Source organism: Coptis chinensis, chromosome 6 (assembly GCF_015680905.1).
Source record: "Coptis chinensis isolate HL-2020 chromosome 6, ASM1568090v1, whole genome shotgun sequence".
Classification (NCBI taxonomy): Eukaryota; Viridiplantae; Streptophyta; class Magnoliopsida; order Ranunculales; family Ranunculaceae; genus Coptis; species Coptis chinensis.
In genome coordinates, this window is record NC_141461.1 from 1607138 (window position 1) to 1632901 (window position 25764).

General features: G+C 35.8%; 3 protein-coding genes across 3 annotated transcripts; 1 reads left to right on the forward strand and 2 right to left on the reverse strand.

Annotated features, from left to right (window-relative positions):
• Positions 1-433: 433 nt before the first annotated feature.
• LOC147490587 (chaperone protein dnaJ GFA2, mitochondrial-like) lies at positions 434-12304 on the reverse strand. Its single transcript, XM_086565278.1, is given in 20 exon segments — positions 434-869; positions 970-1036; positions 1310-1358; positions 2125-2181; positions 4351-4422; positions 4537-4628; positions 6692-6737; positions 6740-6766; positions 7406-7480; positions 7569-7633; positions 7739-7826; positions 7929-7973; positions 9556-9663; positions 10381-10419; positions 10689-10772; positions 11088-11179; positions 11382-11450; positions 11531-11603; positions 11689-11867; positions 12165-12304. Coding segments are annotated over 19 exon segments (1338 nt in total). The 5' UTR covers positions 11776-11867; positions 12165-12304; the 3' UTR covers positions 434-766.
• A 1788-nt stretch (positions 12305-14092) lies between these two features.
• Positions 14093-21994, forward strand: LOC147490588 (serine/threonine-protein kinase rio2-like). Its single transcript, XM_086566329.1, is given in 15 exon segments — positions 14093-14243; positions 14315-14361; positions 14454-14524; positions 14597-14710; positions 14798-14973; positions 15083-15171; positions 16105-16222; positions 16322-16395; positions 16549-16596; positions 18750-18786; positions 18789-18920; positions 20141-20266; positions 20876-20977; positions 21294-21359; positions 21443-21994. Coding segments are annotated over 15 exon segments (1470 nt in total). The 5' UTR covers positions 14093-14159; the 3' UTR covers positions 21629-21994.
• Positions 16852-18151, reverse strand: LOC147490589 (uncharacterized). Its single transcript, XM_086565254.1, has 2 exons — positions 17432-18151; positions 16852-17369 (listed from the first exon to the last, which is right to left on the reverse strand). The coding sequence occupies exons 1-2, from the start codon at positions 18034-18036 to the stop codon at positions 16943-16945; spliced, it is 1032 nt and encodes a 343-aa protein (XP_086421380.1). The 5' UTR covers positions 18037-18151; the 3' UTR covers positions 16852-16942.
• Positions 21995-25764: the final 3770 nt, after the last annotated feature.

Genomic DNA, 25764 nt, shown 5'->3' on the forward strand with positions numbered 1-25764 from the left:
GCTCTAAATAAATGCAAGCAAGGACAATCACAGCTGGAGATAAGCTGTTGCAATTATGGTGATGTTGGTTTCTTCTATCGTTTACAAGAGTAGAGCCAGCAAAGATCATTACCACTCGACTTTTAGTGTTAAGTTGGAGCTCCTTATCTCCTTGATCATGCATGTGTAACAGGTGAAAAGGTGCAACTTGAATTTGATCATGCAATGGGAAAAGGCATAACAGGCCAACACTTCGTCACCAACATTATTTCTAGTCTTTAAACTCCTAAATCCTTCTACCTGATGAGCGGCAAGAGATGAACCCACTGCCTACCCGTATGGATGTGGAAGAGGATGCAGATCACTGCCAACCTATACACTCAATACACGCAACTTAAAATAGAAAGTAAAAACTACATCTTCATCAATCTTGACTCAACTTCTGAGACAAATCTTCTAGATCAGAGTTTTACCACCTTAAAAATTAGATTAAAATTGATTACAAAAGCACCGGTCTGTAATAAAACTATCAAGTTTGATCAAAGTTATTGCCTCGTTATGGAAATACACACGTATCCACTTTAAGGCAATTAATTGTAACAAATAGTTATGTACAACGTTAATTTCTGATTCCATAGTGCTCAGTCAATTTAACACCACTTGAGAGAAGGGCACCTAGATTTAATAATATGGTAGCACAGCGACAACCTAAACTTCACCTACAAAATTTTAATTGAAGATGTCCGGTTATAAATTGAAATTTTAAACCCTCTGAGATCTCTTTCATTTAGCCCGAAGCTCCAGCAGCAGCACCAGCCCCTTTATCATTTTCTATTTGCTCCTCCTTGGCAAACTCTTCGATTAACATTCGTTGTCTTTGAGTCAAATTTCTGGCAATAAAGCAGTTAATCAGAATTGTTTACAAGGATACAACAATACTGAGCTCAAAGACACAATCATAATGTTGCATTATCAACTGAGAGAGCTTACGTTGGCATGATGACATTGAAGTGAACATACTGATCCCCGTATGATGATTTGCTCCTAGTTTTGATTCCTGACAAAAAAGAAACCAATTTAAAAGGGTTATAGAAAATTAATTTACAGAGTAGAAACAATTTCTACGGTGCATTTACTGTGAGAAAACAGATTTAAACTCTCATGCCTCATCACATACTACTTATTTTGACCACATTCGAGGGTGCATTTACTGTGAGAAAACAATTCTTAACATCCCAGTAGCACAATCTATCTCAAACTATAAGGAAACGTTACAATAAAAGATTAGTGGAGGTTCCAAGGAAACACGACATTCAAGCAGCGTCCTCACCTTTTTTCTTCAGGACAACCTTCTGACCAGGCTGAGTACCAGCTCGAACCTGCAAGGCAGAACATAATTAATGGTTACGAGGATGACAGTAGAAACAGCAATGAAAGAAACAGTACCTCCCAACTAAAGCAAGCAAGCTGCAAACTTATTTGTAAAAGAATGCCAACAAAAGTATAGGGTCTGTTTGATTTGTGCGAGTTTTCGTGTCGAAAACTTCATTTCAATTGGTACATTGGGATTAGACTTGAATCCTTATTTTCTACAAATTTATCACCACTAAACTGCTCTAATTTGTGATTGTAATGGAAAGTTGCATATGTACAGCCAGTGGAAGAGGTAGGGTGGGATTAGAGATCTTGAGCAGGAAAAGCTCCCACTAAAATCAAAAGATGCGTGCACGAATAATTCCAACAAATCAAACACACTCAAGTTCTGCCAACTGATTTCAAATTTCCCAATACATCACTTAAGAGGCAAAGTAGTGGCAAACCCACTAACCAATCAGGATATTCGCTAAGATTGTTCCAACAAGAAGAGTATCAGCTGCTCAATAAACAATAGAATAGTTCAGTTTTATCCAAGTCTACAGGGCGAAAATAATGTCTGGCTGGATCCAAACCTTCGATTAATTTAAATTTGGAATTTTGGACCAACTAAATTCCAGTTCAACATTGAACCTAAAGTCACTTACTTTTTTTTTAATATATATTTTCCTTTCAAAGTTAACAACCGTAAGAGTTTAAAAACATACAAACAACAACAACAACCGGAAAATAAATTAAAAAAATCAAAATAGAGAAGAACTTCAAGCAAACCTTAACAACAACGTCTCCAGTAAGAGTTGGAACTTGAATGGTTCCCCCAAGAATTGCCTGAAACAAATAATATATAAAAAATTAAAAACAATTAAAATTAAACAATTTTACTTGGTAAAGAGCTTTAGAAATTGGCTACTTTCAGAAAAGGGACAACCTAAAGCAATAACTAGAAAAGGGATGCATAGATAGAAATGCAAATGCTGAAATTTGGTTATATGCTAGTATTTGATTGTACTTTCCTCTGGTTTCAATTTTATTTCTGCTTATATATGTCCCTGCTAACCTGTCTCACCATTAGGGGTGTCCACGGTTCGGTTCAGTCCGGTTCTAGGTAAAACTGTGATCCGAACTGAAGTAATCAGTTTCCAACATTTAAAACCGAAACCAAACCGTCCACTTATGAAAACCGGTTTTAAACCGAGTAGAAATTTCAGGTCGGTTCGGTTCTAAATTTCGGTTCTGAAATATCCTATCAATGTTATGTTACAACTACATGGGCCTCGAAAAACAAGCCCATCTGGCGTCCACTTTAGACAAGTCTTAGACTGTAGCGTTAAATGAGAAACAAGGCCCTCAATTTTTATAACTACTTACTGTTATAGTGTTGTCTTTTTTGACAATGTGGAACTAAAGTGAACCTGAGCTCGCCTTTGAAGTTTATGAGTGTTTCACACTTGCTGGAAGTGTCAACTCACATCTAGTACTTCATAATTCAATTATCTCTTTATCTTCTTCATACATCAATCCAACATTCATTCAATTGTAATCATTGTAATTGAACTAACTTATTAACCAACCCCATTTCTAACATAGTTTCTATTGTTTCTTTCTTCCACCTCAATTTCAATTACATACACAATTTTATTGTTAACACTTTGGGTGATGGGTCTTGTATGAGTTTGGGTTTTGCTCCATTTGATTCAATTCCATTAACCAAGTGGTAATTTGATGGTGATGAGGAAAAAAAAATATCACATGCATTGAAGGAGAAACCCCAAAAAACCAAAGCTTCAATTGTAGAACCCATTGATTGGCACATCATTTCTAGCAAAAGTAGACACAACTATTGCCTAAAGAAATGAACTAATAGTGTGACCTTGAGAGCTACTGAGCTTCATAATGAGAATATTGAGGGTCTACATTTGTTTTGAAAGGTTATAGCAACTTTGAGAGAATGTGTTTGTCTTGGTTCAAGTCCTAACAAAACTTCACTGGCAGATGATAGAGATGGAACTTTAGTCCCACATGGGAGACATGAATCCATCAGAGAATAAAGTCTCAATAAATGTATCGATTCAAGCCATCTTGAAAGGGTTGTTACGTGCTAGACTATGAAATTGGTTAACCAACTATTCAATACAGGCTATAAATGGTAAAATATGTTTAATATATATTCGGTTCGGTTTAAATTCGGTTAACCCGAGTCTACAAACCGTAACTGATCCGAAGTCAGCCGGTTTTCATTTTGACAAACCGATAACCGAACAAGCAGGTTTGGTGCGGTTCGGTTTTTCAGTTTTTGTGAACAGCCCTACTCACCATACATGCTTTTCCCAGTGTAGTGAATAATCACAAAAGACAGGGAGCAGGGATGATCTAAAGACCCAGGTCAAGGATATGAACACCTAATAGTAAACACATTCTAAACTCATATAAATTGCTTGGGTAATTCTGAATCCAAATCTCACACAATTCCAGTCCATGCTCTAATGTGTTTATTATGACATACCTTTCCTTGTTATAAAAGTGTAACCCAAGTAACCAGACCAACCAGGTGTAACCAAACCAATAAAACTCACGTTCACTGCAAGAGCTCAGCCCGAGTCTTAAAGAACTCCAGGTCATGTGCAACTCTAAGGCTAGGTGCAGGTTGACCCCTCAACTATCCACGTTAACACCCCCACCAAACACACAAAGTAACCTGACCAACCTGGTGTAACAGAACCAACCCTATTCACATTCCCAGGTTGTCCACTCAACTATCCACGTTGAAAACCCCACACACACACACACAAAAATAAAAATAATAAATAAATAAATATAACTGCCTGTTTGAAATATATCCTAGTCGGGTCAATGCGGGGAATTCATTACGAAACCCCCCAGTCATGCCCATTTCCTTATAAAGCACACCTGAGTGTTCCAGAACAACGGACAGAAAACCAGGGATGGGGTCCTGATATAACAAAATGAGGTTATAGTGATTGAGAATTAGTGAATTACTTGTGTCACACTCAAAACAGCATCAACATGTATGTCAGCTCCTTCTCTTCGAAAGACTGGATCTTCCTTGACCTGCAAAAGTTAATGAAGCCAAATTTCAAGTAAACAATAACAAGTATACCAGCAGAAAACATGCAAGAGGAAAAAAATAAAAATAAAAATAAATAAAAAGTCGGGAGATTATACTCTGATAGTAACATAAAGATCACCAGGATGGTTGCCCTCAGGATCTGTCCCGCCACTTCTGAAGATCTTAAGAGTTTCATTATCATCAATCCCTGCACACATTAAAAAATTCTAACGAGCTGAGCAACATCACTAAAAATAAGAACCACATGAGATGTGAAATATCAATTTGAAATGTATGCTAGGGACAGATCATTTGTGAAATAGATTCTCCTGACCCTAACCCCTATATTCATTCTTGGAAAGCCACACAATCCAAAACAAGCAGTACACATTGGAAACCTGGCAATAAGCCCCATAAAACATACAGTAGAACCTCGATAAGAGATTACCCTTGGGACCAAGAAAAATCCATTAATTAAATGCGGGGTTTTAATTAATCGGTCAATTAAAAATATTAATTGTCGATAAAGATTTTTTTTTTTTTTTGGCAAACCTATTTTAAATGAGATCAGTAACTCTTTGATGTTGGCAGGGGTTCGAGCCCCAGACCTCTGGTATCATCACCCAAAAGGTTTTACCAACTTTACTAGTTGGCACCTGCAACAATATAGTTATTAATTTTTTCAAGTATTTTTTTGGCTTATAATAATCACTTATAATATGTATATTTTTTTTTGGATAAATTATAATGCGATATATAAGGTGCTAATGATCATATGCTATCACCAAGGCCCAAGATCAGGTCAGAAGGCATAGTCCTTGACATATACTGTTTTATTGATTTAAAAATGTTCAATTATGTATATGCTAGGAAATATGTATAGATCTGAGTGATATTATATGATCCTTACATATCATAATAGAGTATTTAATCAACCTCTATTGATCAAACTAGCCTATTCTACAACTTACAACACTGCATGTCATGTATTGGTCTCATATATATACTTATTATTAATTCATGTAATAAGTGGGGCACATAGAACTCTACAGGGAACCTTTTGAAACCTATTATCTTACATTGGCCCAAGCAAAATCTATTATCTATTATTAAGCAAACCTAGTATCAAATTAGCAAGGTCATATTGTATTTCTTGCTTTGGTCGAGCTAACTTTATAGAATCCAGAACATGTAAATTCTCCTTGTCCTAGAAGCCACAACACACTATTTCATCGGATTTTTGTGAACTTCCATCATATTCTCCCTTATATGAGTTCAATTTTCCACCAAATTCACTCTCAAGAAAAGATTCACGTCTATTTTTCAATTGATTTTAATTCACATATAGTTACTTCCTTTTTTAAAAAATGTTTTGCTATAATTTACAAGTAAGACCTGACTGGATATCGATAGGTATTTCCCATTCTTTACAATTGAAAAAGCTTTTCCACGAAGGGGGAAATCTACATTGAAAAAAAGAGCAGTTAATAGTACTAGTATACAGGAAACGGTGGGCCGAATGAACTAGAAAGCGGAGGCAGAGGTGGAGGTGGAGAAGGAAGAAGTGGGTGAGGTCTTGAGGAAGAAGGATGGAGGGGCATTGGCGATTTTTTTTTTTTTTTTTTTTTGGGATGGGTAGTAAAAGACAAGGGCAGACGGACAAGTGCTTTTTGGAGTGCCTAGCGCAAAAACTAACGTCGTTCAGGACTAACAAGGACAAACCACTGAAATAATTTTCCCTATACTCAATACACAATCTAGACCACCTGTAAATTGATGCTTGGGGGAATTACCGGTAACAGAGATTACCTATGTGCCAATAGTGCTTACAACAACTATGAAAACAAGCCCTAACTTATCTTCAGATATAATGGGGAAAGTAAGAACCAACAAAGGAAACAGTGAACTGATCCACAACAATAATATAATTAAACAAAAGTAAATATACAAAAGTACGACAAATAGAACAAATATATCCAATAAATTACACAACGGGAAAAGCCTCAGCCAAAAGATGCCAGAGAAGGAAATAAAACAATATATACCTACTTCAGATATAAAATAGAGAGCGGAATAGATTAAAATTCAGCACAAAGTCACAAACTCTACAAAGAATGTGAGATATATGAACATCACAGAAAGAAATGAGTGGGACGTTGCTAAGTTTCTCCAGTATAAAGGTCAACCGGCCTTGTTTGACTGCAAGTCTACAACTACAAGCCAGAGTAAAAGACAGGCCACTATTTAGATGAAAAAGGAAATAGCACACACCCGGCATGACATCTATCTTGACCGTCTTTGATCCTTTCACAACACGCGCCGTCCTCCGCATGACCTGCAGAAGCTCTGTACATAAACCATACAAATTAAAACCCCCATATGAAATAACCACACTGGAATAACTTCATTAATCTGGGAATAATTTAGCTGCTGCACTGAAACAACGACCATCTATTCGCTGAGAAAACCCATAGAAAGCAGCTGAATAAAAAAAATTCATAACAGCAGTTTCCTCCTCCCCCACTCTCTTGCTCTTTCTGTTATTTTTAGAGTTTTTTTTTTTTTTGGGGGGGGGAAGTGTCAATTCAGAGAACCCTGACACTACCACACAAAAACGAAGTGTGATTAAAGCAAGAGCGAAAAAACACACGCATGGCTACTGAAAACGCTAAATATTGGAGCCTATAAGGAAAAGCTACAGCATAAACAGCTGCGACCACTTTAACCATGTGTAGCACTCACCCCGAAATTTAATAAACATTGTTGCATTGAAACATACCACTACGTTTATGTGACAATAATATACTGTTTAGTAAAACGCACATGGCATGCACATTATTAACATTCCACTAAAGATTATCATCACATTGAGATAGTAGTACCATAAACATGTGAATAGATATACATTTACTATAAACAGAATATAGATATCTTCATGCTGAATTCAAAACGAAAAGATACAGAAACAATTGAAAAGGTTAATACCGTCACAGTCTTCCCAGTTCCTCCACATGTTGGGCATGTTGACTGTATCCTAAATGGCCCCTTCTGCATATACATCTGCAACGTAGTACATTGCCAATCTAATAACTACGAATTCCGAAAAGTGAATCTAGACAAACAAAAAGTTGTTTCCAAGGGCACCAACCATTCCAGATCCTCTGCAAGGCTTACAAGTTTCAGGTCTGGTTCCAGGAGGAACCCCTGTCCCACCTGAAAAAATGGTACATAGATTTTGAGACCATTACCAAGTAAACAGGTCAGTAAGATTCAGCTAACTTAAATGTGAACTGGGCGACTTTCAGAATGTCATCATACCACACGTTTCACAAGTTACAGAAGTTTGAAATGTCACAGTTTTGGAGCACCCCTGAACAGCTTCCATGAAGGATAGTTCAAGAGAAATCTACACACAGAGAAGTGAAAAAGGGTTATTAATGACTTCTATGGAGATACAAAAAAGAGAGTCCCTAATTTAGTCCATAGATAGGGCAAAAAAAAAAAAAACCTTGACATCTGGCGCTACTTTGGTTCCGAATATGCCATTGAAGATCTGTATTTCATAGAACAAAGTGTCACATCATTCAGGTATAGAGTTACTAATTAGAGGAATCCATTGTAGTAACAGTGATTGTATAGGTGGTGCAAATATTAATATTAAAACCACGTACCATCTTTGGCAAATTTCAAGGATATGGGATAAAAAAAAAAGGGTCATTAAGTATGAGTTGAAGTAAAATGGAACCAGACAAGCCATCTGGATAAAGACACCACTTCATTTTTATTCTGTTTACTAAAGTAATATTTTATGAATTAAGAAGAACTAGCCCCTACTATGATGAAATTTAAGCAAAGATATAAGTAGTCTCCAGAGTCCGATCGAGCTATGGGTTCTCATTTTTAAATATAGCAGACAATGGAACTCCAAGAGCATGTGTATGGAGTATGGACAATAACCAAAGAAAGAGTCACATCTGGTTGAGTAAAACGTAATATATTGGTGGTATATTAAAATTGTAAGGTTGACCAAGTAGCTAGCAGTGATGTATTTCAACACATCTAACCGTCATTCAGATTTATACTCTGATAAAAATTCAGATTTCAATAGAAGTTAATCAATAAAACAGCTAACTGAAATCATTTGAAAAGAGGCAGGTCAACAATTCGAAAGAAAATTACCACAAAACCCTAAAAATAAATTTATGTCCACTTTTATACTTGCCCACACAAAAACAGTTAGTATGTGAGATTTCACTAAGTGCAACCTTGGACCTAATTTCTTCCACCAAAATAAAATAAAAAAAGTAAGGGGCCGTTTGGCAACTATGGAAAAACCAAAAGCTATCAAGCTAAAAAGTCTTTTCTTGATTTTTTTTATTTTTTTTTACTTAATGTAAAGCATAAGCTCGTTTGGCAAATCACAATTTTTTAAAGCTAAAAAGAAAAAACTAAAAAGCCAAGTTAAAAGTTAGTTTTTGCATAAACAATTTAAATGTAACATTAGGAAATAATGAAATCAGCAAACGGATAAGTAATAAACTAATTATATTATATATTCTCAACTTAGGTTCAGAGAAGTTTATGTGCGTAGTGGAATAAAGTTCTTTGTTTCTCATCGTGTACCAGTATCGAACCTCCCTACTGCCCTTTTAAAAAAATTACTACTAAAAGCGAAAAAGAAAAAGAAAATGTCATTCTTCAAACTCGAATCTGAGACCTGGTTAGGCAGAACGGCTGGTGGGAACCAGGACGACCAAAGGACTTGAGCACATGAAAATGCACAAGAAAAAATTACAGAGCCCCCTAGAATAATACCAAACAAGCTTTTGGCTTTTATTATCCAAGAAAACCACAAGTGGCTTTTAGACATGTTGACAAACACCCCTAAGCATCCTTTAGACTATTCATTTTCCTATTTATACTAGAAAAATATGTGTTTCTTGAACAAACATTCATCCTTCTCCATCTTGCAAGAACTTACACAGCCAACTGGCGAAATTAAGAGCCTCAAACGTGAAGACATAACGAAAACAACAACACAATAATGTTCCCATAGTTACAAAAGTTTCACTCTCCGGATTTTATTATGAAAAAACAGCAGAATGAAAAAACAAATAATAAGAAGAGTAATTTACATCACCCATATCACCACGACTGAAGATATCAAAGGGGTTGAAGCCTCCATCAAATCCACCAGGGTCACCGCCTCCAGAATCAGCTCGCTCAAAAGCATCATGACCAAGCTTTACTCCAAAAAAAAATGCATAAAACAATACATTTAGTCAGCGAGAGCAAATCAACTCAGCAATAGCCAATAGGAATAAGCATAAAAATATGGATGGATCACAAGCAGTGCAGGCCTTTTACAATCATTAAAAACAGTAAGACCCAAGTCCATACTCATGGGTAAGAACAACATCCACTGCATATACTGGGGACATATTATACCACTAGTTTTGAGCACGAGGCTATGCCACAATTAATTTGTACAGACCGATTTTATCATAAAGAAATAAAAAAAATGCTTAATACTTTTTTGCCCCTATAATATACTAATTATTAGAATGATATAAACACAATTATCATGTAATTTAAGATGCAAAATAGGGGCATAATCGTCCAAATATCTTGTATTGATGGAGACAACTCAATCAAGAAGTTGGCCCACGCCATTAATAAAATAAGTTTCATCTTTATGGTAAATTACACTTTAGCCCCTAAAATATAATAACTATTACAATTGTATTTAGCAGACTCTTATGTAATTTAAGATGGAAACTGGGGACAAAAGCGTCCGAAGTGGTGTGAACGGATTTGCCACGCCCAAATGGCTCAAACCCCTACGCCGCATTATAGGGTAGAATAGATATTTCATTTCCGTCAGTCAATAACATCATTATTAATCCATTCATTTGTTTAACAATTTGATGGAACTGACCAAAAAAAAAGTAAGTGAGTACCTGATCATACGTAGCTCGCTTCTCATCATTTTTCAAAACCTACAAGAGCACATAAGAAACACTAATTAGACAACAACAAAAAAAAGGTTTACCCGCACAACAAAAACAACACGAGCTTTGTAGTTAGATACAAGTAGAAAGCAAAACCAATGTAAAGTTTAATGGCATGTCACATGCACGAATTAATAACTGCTCTCTCTATAATGAACAATTTAAAATTTGGAAATTTCGTTGCTATATGAAGTTAAATGAATGCAGTGGCATAAGAATACACAAATTATTACGCGTTATCAATTATACATTTATACCTCATAAGCCTTTTGAACTTCTTGGAACTTTTTTTCAGCAGCAGCTTTGTCCTCGTTTACATCCGGATGCAGCTTCTTTGCAAGCTACCAAAAGCATAGACATAGGTAAGAAATATAAAAGAAGAATACAATGTAGTACAAGCAAATGTGATCAAAGAATTGTAATCAAGTTGCTATCAAAGTGCCAAACTGTCCAGCAAAACCCAGAGAATGTTTTTCAATGTGTATACACATGTACAGAGCTGACAACCTATTTCATATTGTGAGACCACCTCTGGCACTTTAATCAACAAAAAGTAATAATAATAAATAAATAAAAACAAACAACAACAATAACAACAACTAAAAGAACAAATAACAGAAGACATGTTATCAAATATTTTGAAGGGGAAATCTTACCCCATAATAAGCTTTTTTTAATTCAGCTGGATCAGCATCCTTGCTAACTCCAAGTACATCATAATAGTCTCTAGCCGCCATAAACTTCGATCCTACAGTATGTGAATTCAGAGAAACCTTTAAGCAGATATGTACAATGAAAAAAGATAAGTGAAATATAAGAAGGAATAAAATATTGGAGAGCAATGGTTCTTACTGCAAAATATAAGTTTTGCAGATAAATATATGGAAGGAAATTCTCGACCTTGAGACAGCTAACAGACACAGCCAAAAAAAAAAGGACTTTCGCCATACCTGTTGCATGAAAAAACCTTGCCACCCCCAAACTGCCATATAAACCTCCATCCAGCAGCCTTTGTTTAACTGTGGTAAACAAAGCAGAAGAACAATCAATCCCAGTAATGAGAATTTATTAGTTAAACGGAGTATAGAGTAAAACTCACCATTCAAATATTCAGGTATTCGAGGCGAATTGTTAACCCCCGAAAAGAATCCACGATGCAATGCATTATCTAGCTGTAGTATTTAAAGGGACAGTCAACCAACCAAAGTAGACTAAACAGGGATAAAAATAGGACGGGGGAATAATACAAAAACTTACAGTGTAGGGGGCATTTTTCCAAAGACGGGAGCTAAGAGACCTTCGAGATAAAAAGTAAACGAGCTTAGCACCACTAGACCGCACCATTTGTTTTCGTGCCGACTATATAGGAACAAATTTGAGTCTCTACAAAGAGTTCAATTTGAGCTACAGTGTCATAACCAACAGCAGATTTTAACCTGCAATCCAAATAACAAAAACTTATAAACAGTGTTTCTACAATCCCTAATGTGAACATTAGCCATAAACTTTTATATAAATAAAAAACCATTCTTTATACATTTTAACACTTGGGAAAAGTATTTAAACAACTTATTTGATTAGAACAATATCAAAGAACTAACTAATCAAGTTATTTACTACTTAAACACTCCAAAAATTAAAACTTTTGACACCAAAAGCTGAAAATGAAACACAAGAGTTTATATATACAAATAAACAGTAAATGAAAAGAAAAAGAGGTGTGAGAAAATTACAAGTGATGAATGGCGTCGTTGCTCCGATGGAGAAAATGGATGAGTGGAGGCGTGTGGTGAGAGCAGGTAAATTTTTTTGGTTTTTGTGAAGGTTTAAGGAGATGGCGTGAGATGGTTCTAGAATTCCAGAAACTTAGGAAGAGTATAATTACACCCGGGGGGGGGTACAAATTAGTGGAGATTTGGAGGCCCGCGTCACTTTTTTTTTTAGCAACGCAATTTTTAACTCCATCACTGGCCCATAAATAAGGAAACTCAAACTTAGAAAGTTAAAAACAGACTTGGCAATAGATCAGTTTGGGTTAGATTGTGGAAAAGTTGAACCTGAATTGATAAGAAAATTGGGAACCCAAAACCGAACCAATAAGATATATTACAAACTGAAATCGAACTGAAAACTATAAAATCAAATAAATCTAAAATTAAATCAATTAATTTCAGCCACACAATTGATAAATATATATATAATTAATCATAAATATTACTAAAATACTATCTTATCGGTTCGGTGAAAGACAAATCTAAAACTAATATCTTATCGGCTCGATTTGATTTTGGGTCGGAGGAGGGCAAACCAAATTACCAAAACGCAAACTGTTTTTTATCGGTTTGGTTCAGATCGGTTATCGGATTATCGAAACTCATTAATAGCTATAGGTAGGAGCTACCGTGCTACTACACAAGTTCGTATGTATCTATCTTCAAGACGGTCGTTGAAGGATGTTTTGTGGTTAGTAGGCGAGTGTTTGGAGACTAATTTGGCTTTACCAACCGTTGAAATTGTGGGTTTGGATCCATGTCATTCATATAAATGAATTATGGGATATATGCGACGAGCTACAAACTAGGGGTGTACATAAAACTGACAAAACCAAATCGAACCAGTCGGTTTTAAATTGGTTATGTTTATTAGTCGGTTCGATTCGGGTTAGTATATGTGAAAATTGATAGAGTCGATTCGGTCACCGGTTTAATTAGTTTTAAACCTGACCTGAACTGACCCACCATATATAATATGTACTAAAATATACATATTTAATTGATTTAATTTAAAATATATGAAAATTGGTCGGTTCAAATTGGCTAATATCGGTTATATCGTAACCCAATTGGTTCGGTTCGGATATCAGTTCAGCTAGGAGTGATAAAAGGCCAGGCCAGGCGCCCGGCCCTCAAACCATAAAAACTCTCGTGATTGAGGGTCGGGTTAGCCTGGCCCTATTTTGTATTGAGGGCCAGGTCGAGTTGGGTCAAGCATAAAAACTCAATTCCTTAACCCGCCCCTGACCCTCATTTTTTAGGGCAATATGAGGGTTGGGTTGGACCCGGTATAATTATATTTTACTAATTTATTTTTTTTAATGATTTTTTATTTATTTTTATCATACTTTAATTATGTATATCAATTTTAACTAAATATACAAAACTAATTCTTATGCCTTTAGAATATATATATATATATATATATATATATATATATATATATATATATATATAGATGATGGTGGAAGAGATAATTCTCTTAAAATATTTACATTTTATACATGACTTATATACCTACCATTCAATCAATTACAAAAAAACACATATGCTATATTATATTATAATCTATCCTCTATTGAAAACTAATTTAGCGATTTTTTTTATACAATTTAAATAATTAAAATATAATACATAAATATAATGTAAAATAATAAAAAAAATGAGAGCTTAATGAGAGCCGGACTCATACTTCAAAACCTAGGCCATAACCCACTTTTACTAGACGGTTGGAAAGTTATTTGTTTTTATTTCGCGCAAATTATATGCCCCAACACTCTAAATTTCACAACTAATAAACATTTCAACATTTATCGGGATTTTGTTCTTTGGCTATTCTCACCCCATACTAATCACTTGTTTGTCCCAAAAACCCTAACCCACCCCCCCGTGTTCTCTTCTTCTCATATCACTCTATCCCTTAAACCGTAATAAATAAAAAAAACAAAAAACAGTATGAAGCTTGACGTGAACGCGTTACGATATCTATCCAAAGATGATTTCCGGGTTCTTACTGCTGTCGAAATGGGAATGCGAAATGTATAATCTTTACTTTTTTTATTTACTAATTTTTATTGGGCTCTAAATTCGTTTATTTGAATCATTTGCAGCATGAAATTGTCCCGGTCGAGCTTATTGACAGAATTGCATGTTTAAAGTAATAATAATATTCTAAAAGCTAAATTATTGTGTTTTTTTAATTATAGTGTCTGTGTTATATATAAAAGACAATTTATTTATGCGTTTTAGGCGTGGAGGTACTTACAAGGTGTTGAAAAATTTACTTAAGCATAAGCTGGTACATCACGACTCTACGAAATGTAAGTAGGCAGTAATTTAATAGCAAATGGCCTCATTTAAAGATGGATTTGATAATAGTTTGTTGTTTGCAGACGATGGGTTTCGGTTGACATACCTTGGTTATGATTATCTCGCAATAAGTACTTTGGTTAAACGGGGAGTGTTTACAGCGGTTGGTCGGCAGTTGGGTGTCGGGAAAGAGTCTGGTAAGCAGATATTTTATTGCATGGAGTTTTGATAATATATGGATTTATGTTGATTATTGATATTGGCAGTGATGACTATTTTGTAAGATATATTTGAGGTTGCTACGGAAGATGGAAAGGTTTTGGCGATAAAGTTGCATAGGTTGGGTAGAGTTTCTTTTAGGGCTGTGAAATCTAAGCGTGATTATTTGAAGCACCGTCAAAGTTATAATTGGCTCTACTTGTCGCGCCTGGCTGCATTGAAAGAATATTCCTTCATGAAGGTTCCTTCTCGCATCCTTCTTTCATATTTTTTCCAAAATGTGCGTTTGACTAGATTTTAATTCCCGAGCACTATGTTTGTAAATAATGTATGGTGCTTCACTCATGCAGGCTTTGCAAGCCCATGGTTTCCCTGTTCCTGATGCTGTGGAGCACAATAGGCATTGTGTGGTTATGTCACTTGTACCTGGTTATCCACTGTAAGAATTCAATTTTAACTGTCAATGATAATAGTTTTTTTTCCTTTGGGTTGATAAAGTATACGTATATATTTACATATCCAAATCAAATAGAAGTAGGATTTACATAACCTACTTTACAAGCTACAAAAGAAAAACGTAAAAGAAACAAAAAAGGAAGACTACTCCATCAACTCATAGTCGACCCCCATCTTCACACGAAATATGATGATAATTGCATCCTTAATGTGAAGCCTTTAGGATCATATGGCTGTACAGGTATACATTAATGTTGTTGTTATTATTAATATTGTTGTTGTTGTAGAGCAATGATGTAGAAGATAAAACTGCTCCCTGGATGAATGTGCTTCCCCTCACGCCTTCGTACCCCATTATATGTTGGGGAACCTGGAGAAAGAAAAGACCTCCTTATCTAGGTTGTCGGGATTGAATGTCCATTTAAGGAAGAGTATACACATACTCGAACCATTTTTTTTTCCCATTGGTTAGCAATGTGAAGGTTCAAGTTAGCCACCTTTAATTAATGAATAATTGAAAAATGAATCGTTGGAACCCTGAGTCCTCGTCATTTATTTCGAAGAGATTAGGTGGTATCTCCTTGCTCATTAGTTGAACCCCAAAGAAAGTCACACATGAGCTTCTACAAAATGTTTTGCCACTCTTCCAAGTTACAGGTTTTAAGCTGAGCCACTCTACAGCCAATTTGACATTGCTTTGAATTTGTAAGATGCAGAGAGGCGGAGACATGATTTTCCTACCAGAATAAAATAGCATCTGTTGACTCATTTTGGTTGGATAAGCTATTGTTTGCCATATCTGAACTGTTTCTAATTTATGTACATCAGAATTATGTTTGTGTTTGACAGACATTAGTTTAACACGTCTTTAGCTACGTAGACACTGAATAGATCCCCCTCCCTCCCAAACGTGTAGTGTGCAGGTGAAGCAAGTGCAAAACCCTGATGTGGTCTTTGGAACAATCATGGATCTAGTCATTCGTATGGCGGAACATGGCCTTATTCATTGTGATTTCAACGAATTTAATATAATGGTACGCAATATATTATTTTCAATATTTTCCCCTCATTCCTGTACTTTTTCTCTGGTACCATTATTTTTAATATATCAATTTAATTTTCTTATGATGTAGATTGACGATGATGAGAAGGTGACGATGATCGACTTCCCTCAGATGGTCTCTGTAACTCACTCTAATGCCCAGATGTATGTACATTGCTGTTTCTGTAATCAGATATACTTAAAAGATTTCCTTGAATTGAGTTTGACTTCATGATCTTAATTAGATGTTTCTCTTAAGTGTCATTCTTTCAGATGCACAGAAAAGCCTGTTTTTAAAAATTCCTTCCCCTGTTTCAGGTACTTTGACCGTGATGTTGAATGCATTTTTAAATTCTTCAAGAAGAGGTAATGGATATAATGCTAGAAGTAGTTATGGAGCTACTGCATGTTTTTTTTTTTGCAACCAGTTTATTTCTTTGTCTTTCTTAACATCTTGTGTCACCACCCTTTCTGAATTTGTTTCCAAAATTAGCTAGAACCTTCTCAGGGATATTTAATTGTAGGGTTATATTGACATACCCCCCCACCACTAGTTGCAATTAGGATTACCCCCCCATAATAATTGAAATTAGGATTTCCCCCCCAACTTAACAGTCAATAGGAGTCAACCAACAGTTTCCGTCAGTTGACTGGTCAAGGATCATGAATTGTCCTAAATGCCCTTTTTCTATGGAAATTACAAAATTAGCCATTAACACTGTTCTCTATCAACATTCCAGCTCGAGGGTTCCATTATCAACAAAGCACTGATGTTGTGAGCTTCTGCAATTATCCCATCTGAGACTAAAACTTGGATTACTGATAACCTTGGAATAATCCTGTTCTCCAAACTTAAGTTTAGAAGCTGTGGGCACTTGGAAACTAGTAACGGATCGTAACCCATCTTGTTCACTAGAAACTCCATTGAGCTCATTACCTTCTTCACAGATAAGCTCATAAAGAAAGGTTGCCGTTTGAATGCCATGAGTATGACCTCTTCAGACCAACCCCAACTCTTGAAAACGCCACATTTTGCATCCCAGGATGATTTGCTCAAGCCTGACAATACACCTAATTGCTTGAACAAATCTATTTTTGAAGGGTCAAACTTCATTTTCTTAGTTTCCTCGACAACCTCACTGAACCGAACCATCAATAATGTGTTAGCATTTAAGTAGTAGTAGCTTCAAAATATTGGAACTGCACGCCATGAGTTCTCAAGAGCGCAATGTTGGGTGCAAGCCTTTTTTGTGGATCTTTATAAATAACCCACTTTGAATGTTTAAGCACAGTTATGACATCACTTTCTGTATGAAAAATACCTTTAAGGAAAGCAATGGATGGTATAATTTTGTTCTCTAAGCTTTTCAACAAGATGTCTGGGTTCATTGAAATGATTTGGGCAAGCTCAGGGCCAGAAACACCAATAGAGTTGAAAAAGTCGAGTTTGGGTTTAAGGGTTTTATCAGCATCAGATGATAGTAATTTTGGGCGGTCTTGAATGAATTTGGAGATGTGGGTGTCAGTGAATCCATAGTTTCTTAAAAGGTTAAGAACGGAATCTGGTTTGGTGAAGGTCTCAAATTGGACTTTTTTGGATGCAGAAACAGCTTTCTCATGAGACAAACCACACGAATTAACGAGGTAAGAGACTGTGAATGAGTTGTTATGTGTGGGGTTGCTGGAAATGGACCTAATGAGAAATGGGGCTTCAACAAAACGCAATAATATACTTGTTGAATCTCCACGATTCAAAAACCCCTTTGCTCTATCTAGTCTTCTTGAACAGAGAAAGCGGAAGTACATTATAGTGAAAATAAATATGAACGGAGAAAGCTCACAGTTGTTTTATTGATAGAGAATTGATGTAGTTATAGGAGCCTTCACACTACGACCAACTCTCAAAACCCTCGAGCTGGAATGTTGATAGAGAACAGTGTTAATGGCTAATTTTGTAATTTCCATAGAAAAAGGGCATTTAGGACAATTCATGATTCTTGACCAGTCAACTGACGGAAACTGTTGGTTGACTCCTATTGACTGTTAAGTTGGGGGGGAAATCCTAATTTCAATTATTATGGGGGGGGTAATCCTAATTGCAACTAGTGGTGGGGGGGTATGTCAATATAACCCTTAATTGTATTTCAAATTCTATGTTCTCAAACCGAGCAAAGGTCGTTTGGGGTAACTAGAGTTTTGAAGAAAAAATAATAGCATTACATCCATCAAGCATGCTAAAAGGCCCAAATTTTATCTGTTGAAGTTCTAACTGGAAAGGATACCCCTTATGGTAACAAAGTCGTCAAAGGGCACTTCCGTGGACTCTTTAAACACCGTTGGCGACCAAAATAAGAGGCCTTTGAATTTTGATGGAGATGACCTCTTCTTTCCCAACCTTTGATGGGGCAAACCCTTTTGTTTGTTCCCCTCTTCCCGCAAAGGGCCCTTGTGAAACATTGGTTTTCTGGGTGGGTCGTTTCTTGCATTCTGATTGCTTGTTTCCCACATCTGGTTTCTAGGTTTAACATATCTTTTCAAGAGGAAACTGAATTTAATGTGATAGGTCAGATTTGGATAAAGACACCAGTGGAAGGCCTTCTTTTTCTTCAATAGAGAAATCGTTTGGTTTCCTAGACAAGGAACTTGAGGCCAGTGGATTTACCAGAAAGAACCAGGAAGAAATAGAGAAGGTAATTGGGTGAACTCTTGCTCTTTATTCAGTGTTAATTTTGTCTAATGAAGAAGACAATCCTTTGATGATACTAAAGGTGGCCTTGTTCATTGTTCACGGTAGGAGAAATGAAGGTGCTACCCTATATAGAGTTGTGCCACACTGCTACCACAAACAGCTGGTTACTAGTTTACCAATTTTATTGTACATCATATTTTATTGATAAAAAAGAAAACAGGGAAATGTTAGTAGTTTAAATTGATGATACCCTTCTGAATAGGAAGATGCTTGTGTTGTGCTCCTTTTAACTCTATAAGCTTGTTTTGGAGCTTGTATTCTTACACATTCATTTTGATTCTTTTCTTGTTGGGTTTCTTGAAACCTAATATAATAAATAAATAAATAAAATGTGGGTATCCTAAATTTCTAATTCAGTAAAGAAATGTATAATTTTGCTTAATGATGGCAGTAATGGTCTAATTTGAAAATGTTGGGCCATTGCATCGTAAGGGTAGTAAAATACATACCATGTGAAGAAGCTTTAGTATCCGGAGGGGCCTTACAGGCGATAGAGTGCGTTAGAGTATGTAAGGATAGCATATCTACTTCAAAGACAGGGACACGTGTAGAAGTAGGAGTGCTTTTTCCAATGGAAGAGGAGATGAATAAAAGCAAAAACATGTAGCTCATTTCAAGATTGATGTTGAAAATTGCACAAAAGTATACTGTTAGAGTCAACTAACAATTTGAACTTTCGCTACTTGGCGTAATTTTATTCATTGTTTATCTCTTCAAATCCGTATCATGCTACTTTCTTGTAGCTAGACCAGAAATCTTTAAAGCTGAAGTGGTTGTGGTTCCTCTTCATATAATTTTTAAAGTGCTGTTATGTGTGCTTTAATGAGGTGGAGTAACTAGAAAATTTGTAATTGTGTTAGCTCAAGTGCAGGTGCCAACTGGCATGTTTGTTAAAGTCTGTGGGAGTTGTTACGTTAGACCTGGGATCAAAACCCTACATTTTCATAACAATTTTTATTAAGGAGGGGGGGAGTCGATTTGAGTGTTGCTCACACTTAGGAGAAGCTAGATCCATGTTGTTGTTTTGATTTGATTGTAATGCAACTGGTCATATATGTCCTGAAGTAGTTTATTTGGAACAACAGTTATTGATTCATTTAATTGCCTGCTTTATTGATATATATATTATTTCCCGAGTTCTGATGCAGTTGTATGATACAGGCTTTGACTGGAACAAATGAGATTGATAACGAGTCAGATGATAGCGAGTCTGATGTTGACACTGAGGATGAAAGATACATTGAAGTTGGCATCAAGAATATGGGCTCCTTGAATTTGGGGGATCAAGTAGGTTGTCGTTCCAGTATATTCAGTTGATAGAATTTTTATAATTACAAGGGGACATGTTTGTTGATTAACACCAAGCATTGGTTTTTAACCTCAAGAGGCTTGCTTCCTGAGGCTCTTAAAGACAAAGGCAGCTCATCCTCCTTGGACTTTCACAGTTTCCATCTCCCTCTATGTTTTGCTTTCATCTCCTAACTTCTGCTGATACTCCAAGTGTTTCCTACTTATATTATAACTGCTAGCTTAAGTTGATACCCACTCTCTATCTTTTTTCTTTTCTTTTACAATTACATAATCAATACCTTATACATTAATAGAGATTCATTTTGTGTTTTATCAATTTTCATATCTGCTGACTGTATTTCCAGTAGAAACTTTAGGAAAAAATTTATTGGCTCCCATTCCTGTTCAGGTATCTTCACATGCATAGGTAGATGCAATATTTAAGTTTATTGTGAATTGGTGATGCTATATTTACTGCCATCCAACATGATTCTGAACCATTAACTGTTAGTGTTTTGCATTGTGTTACTGCATAGCTACATTTCCACTACTTTTCATGTTTATTCTATTGAAAATGATGTTTATGCCCGTTTCCTATTTTAGCAGGAATCAACTGTGAGTACCAAAAACAAGGAAAGGAGCGAGGATAAGCATTTATGTAATGCTGATGTCAACAATGGACTGGAGACGCTGCAAGCAAGTGAGAAGGTATGCTTGGGATGATCTTTTTCACATTATTGTCTAGTTTCTTCCTATTTGGGTTTTGATACCAAATGTTAAATCATTATTAAGTTGTAGTGATGTTCAGATATTTTTCAAGTGTCTTGCAGTGGTAAATTTCATAATGTTGTTTTATGTACAATACATCCATATTATCTATAGATGAGCATGCAGTGTTGGTTTCAGTGCTAATCATAACGCTAGTTATTACACCCCCCCCCCCCCCCACACACACACACACAAATATAGTAATACGCCAATTTTTTTGTTTACATGCTAACAAGCGGGAATTCTTGATGAAAAGGATGAAACTGGTGAGGATAAATCTGTTGAAAGCATTGGACATGAGCCATTACATGCAAGTGAAGAGGTATTACTTGAGCCGTCCTTTTATGTTACTTATTATAATATTCTTTTTTTGCTCGAGTGAAGACTTTAATACTTTTCCATTAGGAGGGTAATCAGGACCCAAACGATGCTGACACTGACACTGCAAAGCGTTTGCACAAGCAGAGACGGCATGCAATTGGAGCAGCTCATGGGAGGCGGAGGCCAATTGCCTCGAGAAATTCCTATAAGGACAAGGGTGGCAAGAGTTCTAATAGTTCCAAAGTCCAGAAACAAATGGGCATTTGGTGATGAAAATATTAGATTCACCTGCATTGGATCTGATGTTTCATTAGGTGTGCAATTCACCGCTACAAGCTTTGGATATGGTTAGCAAGAGACAGATAAAGTTGTAGTTTTGTTGAGGTTGATTCTCCTTTCCAATTTAAGTTATTCCGAGTGAACAGTTTAAATAGCATGAAGAACCATTTATCATAAAATAAATAAAAAAATAGAAAGAAAATGTGTAATCATTTTGAAAACCAGCAATTACGAAAGGCAACTACTTCATGAATCAGCAATCGCCTCCCATGTTGTACTTATTTTAGCCATATTCGTATCTGTGGCTTGGTTTGTAAGCGTATGGAAAAATTTAGTTTCATTTCAATATTTCATTGAGTGCCTTGCGTTTATTCTGCTAAATAGATTGATACCAAATTGTTTATTTATTTATTCTTACTATGACCAAACGCCCCAGAAAGGGGTGATGTATCTTGGACTACAAATCTACAATGAAAGGTCTGTTTTCCTGTTCTGTTGGAGGTTCTTTGTTTCAAGATTTGTCTATTATTGGAGTAGGGTGGATATATTATCTTGTTTTGGTTGGATGTTTTAGGATTAAGAGTGGGGATGTTTTTTAAATTCCAGATCATCAATTTTGATAATTTGATAGGAAGAATTGCCACTTCAAAACAATATGGTTGAATTCTAACTAATAATTGAAGATAGTAAAAATTGAAGACTCGTCTTTGATTTGCTACTAAAGGTCAACTAAGCCAAAAAAATAAACTTTTATTTGGCCCACGTTTTTTTATATAAACCATGCTGCACCACTTGCTTGAATATTAAATCTGCAAGACAATTTGAAAGAAACAAGTTGTGAAAGCACGTTGGATTCCAGGGGTGGACAAACGATAGTCTGTTTCAACAAGTTTGGTTATTAAAATGCGTACAGAAAAATTAAAATTTGTCTACTTTGACATCACAATGCAAGTGTAATTATTTTTAAAATCGGTTTTTCATCCTTCATAGTTTTTCCTCAATATTACTAGATTCGAATTGAAAAAAAAATGTATGTCATGGAAGGAAGCAGACATTTGTTGTGCTTGTACCTGTACACTCCGTCAGTGTTGCGACTTGCTTATGGTTGTACTTGTAAGAGAGAAATACACACCAACAATGTAATCCAATTTTCTGCATTCCTAAAACTAAAAATTTCTATTTTGAATTGTATTTGCCAAGTGGGATCACGATTGAAACGTTACGAGTTCAACGAAGATTAACCCAGAGATAATAGAAAGGTAGACATGTCTCTAGGACTCTACTTGCTTGGGATGACATACTGCCTATATGCTCTTGTCCAGGAGGAGCAACGCTTGAATGTCCTTGCCTGACGTTGGGGAGTGCTTGGGCAAGGTAGCCACTTGGTTTAAAGGCGAGACTCACGATTGAGATGGCCAGTTCAAGTATTGCCTCATCATAAAATGATAAAAGAAAGTCCCACCTTGTTCCACATGGTATGTCATGCGTTGGATGGTCCTTGAATAATAGGTTTATTAAAGATCTTTACTGGTACAACAATTATGGCACCTCTTACTTAAACATGCATATGGCCACCTCTTGCTTATACAGCGGAGCCAGGAATTTGAATTTGAGTGAGGGTGAGCCACCCAGACAACCAAACATACAAAAATAAATAACTAATTTATTTTAACTAATTAATAATTCAAATGCAACCACAAAACAAGTATTTCGAACATCAAATATCTTAAAAAACGATACAATAGGAATATTTGATCAAGAGTCTCTAAAATGTAATGTCTAGAGAAGAGGGCAAGAGCCGGTAGAAAGCTGTAGACAACTAAACGAGGAATATTAAAGTGAAAGGGAAAATTCCAACGCTAATGTATGCAACCCTTTGCAGAAACGTGGGGCAAGTACTGGCAAGCAGTGCATTGTTACAAGAGTAAAAATTCTCAATAGGAGCATTTTTAACATTTTAAAACCCACCACTGAACAAATAATGAAAACACTAGTCAAACAAGATCATGGTACAAATTCCTTATTGAACACCTACAGAAGCAGCAAACGTCACATTAACCAGGATCACATACGGAGTTTACCAGCTTCATTAGCGAGTAACGAGTCCATTTCCACAACCTCTAACCAAAAGTCATCATATCTACATAAAGACCTATTTACAGTCATTATTTTCCAACACCCTAGCATGGGTTGGAACATCTTCAATCTTCATAAGGAACACTAATATGGGATCTTGCATCTGCCATAAAAACTCATCCCTAAGTTCCTAACACAACCTCCATCGACTAACAAAAATGAACTCCGCCATTTAATTAAACACACCTCAGGTCTCAGTCGGCAGTCGCAATAATGATAGCTATAATTAACAATAGAGCACATTGACTCCCCTCAAAAACTCCTAAATACAACCAGAAATAGACCTAATTAACCATAATAGATAATCGACAAATTGCTCTTACAGTTGCAAACCTAAGTATTTAGTGAATTCACGACAAGAAATTAAGGGCCATTTAATTAAACACACCTCAGGTCTCAGTCGGCAGTCGCAATAATGATAGCTATAATTAACAATAGAACACATTGACTCCCAAAACTCCTAAATACAACTGAAATAGACCTAATTAACCATAATAGATAACCGACAAATTGCTCTTACAGTTGCAAACCTAAGTATTTAGTGAATTCACGACAAGAAATTAAGGAAGAGTTGTCATTAAATAATATGGTTTAGAAATCAGTACAAAAAGATAAAATAGAAAACAAGAAATTAAATAATGTGAGTCTTACCTAGTTACTCCACAAGAAGTCAAGAAGAGTAGAAGACTTTTAATAGAATAATTGAAAAGAGAGTTAGGGAGGAGAAGTGGAGTGCGTGAAGGTTTTTTTTTTTTTTTTTTTTTTTTTTCTTCGAGTGGTACATTGATACTATATTTTTTTCCCAGGAAAGTTAAGGGTGAGCCAGGGAGTACCCTAGTCCCCTGGCTCCGCCACTGCTTATACATGCATGCATGGTATCGAAAAAAATTACAATGATATATATTTCTACATATATACTTCATTCACTCCTTAAAAAAAAGAAAGATTAGAGAGAACAAATTCAATTTAATTGTTTCGATGAACTATTATGAGTTTGGCTTATATAAATATCTATTTTAAAATTAAAGGTGCAGTGGTTGTGTTAGTTAAATAAAAATACCTATTGGAGGAGGGGACACACATGAAGTTCTTAGATGCAATCAAGTTGGTGTTCAAATAGATTGCAATAGTAAAAATAGCCAAATGATTTATATTCGGCATTCAGAATAGGATATTTATGACAAAAAACAAACATGTATTTTTTTAGTTCACCATTCAAAATGTGGGCCATTTAGCATTCAACATTCAGAGTTGAGAACCACGTTGATTTTCTGAAGAATTAGGAGATCGATAATACTAAATGATAAGGTTGAACCTCGTTACATACCATTTTTAAGGTATTTGTTACTGACGGATCCCATATTGTGTTGGGCAGACAAAAAAAAAACAATTATTACAAGTGTGTCATTGGTCTCAAAAAGTCAAAAACAATTATTACAAGTGTGTCATTGAATTGGTCCCAAAAAGTTGAATTCGAAAACCCCAAGCTTAAACGATCCGGCTAGGTCATTCGTTGTGCAAACCAAACGGTCTGGTCACACCGTCTAGACTAAGTCCAAAATGATGTGGCCATGTCGTTTAGGATTTGGACTTAGAAAAAAACTTACCGGTGTGGTCACATCGTTTGGACTAAGTCCCAACGATGCTACATCGTTTGGGACTTAGTCCAAACGATGTGACCACACCTGGTCAAGAGCCAAAAACGTAACTTTATATTTTTCAAAGTTCAAATCTCAAACGGTGTGGCCATATCGTTGGGGATTTAGTCCAAAATGGTGTGGCCATATCGTTTGGGAATTTTTCTAAGTCCAAATCCCCAACGGCATATGGCATCATCGCTTTTGACTCAATCCGACGGTGTGACCGCACCATTTGGTGTGCACAACGAATCGACTCCAAGTCGTTTAAGCTTAAGGGTTTTTAATTTTCTCATTCAAATTCAATCGCTGTACACATGCATATTAAATCTTACCAGTCACGTGCATATTCAA

Coding starts and splice junctions, on each gene's coding strand:
- LOC147490589 (XM_086565254.1), bottom strand. CDS start 18,036: ATGTACTTCCGCTTTCTCTGTTCAAGAAGACTAGATAGAGCAAAGGGG. Junction 17,370..17,431: donor TTGAGAACTCATGGCGTGCA/GTTCCAATATTT, acceptor GGTTCGGTTCAG/TGAGGTTGTCGAGGAAACTA.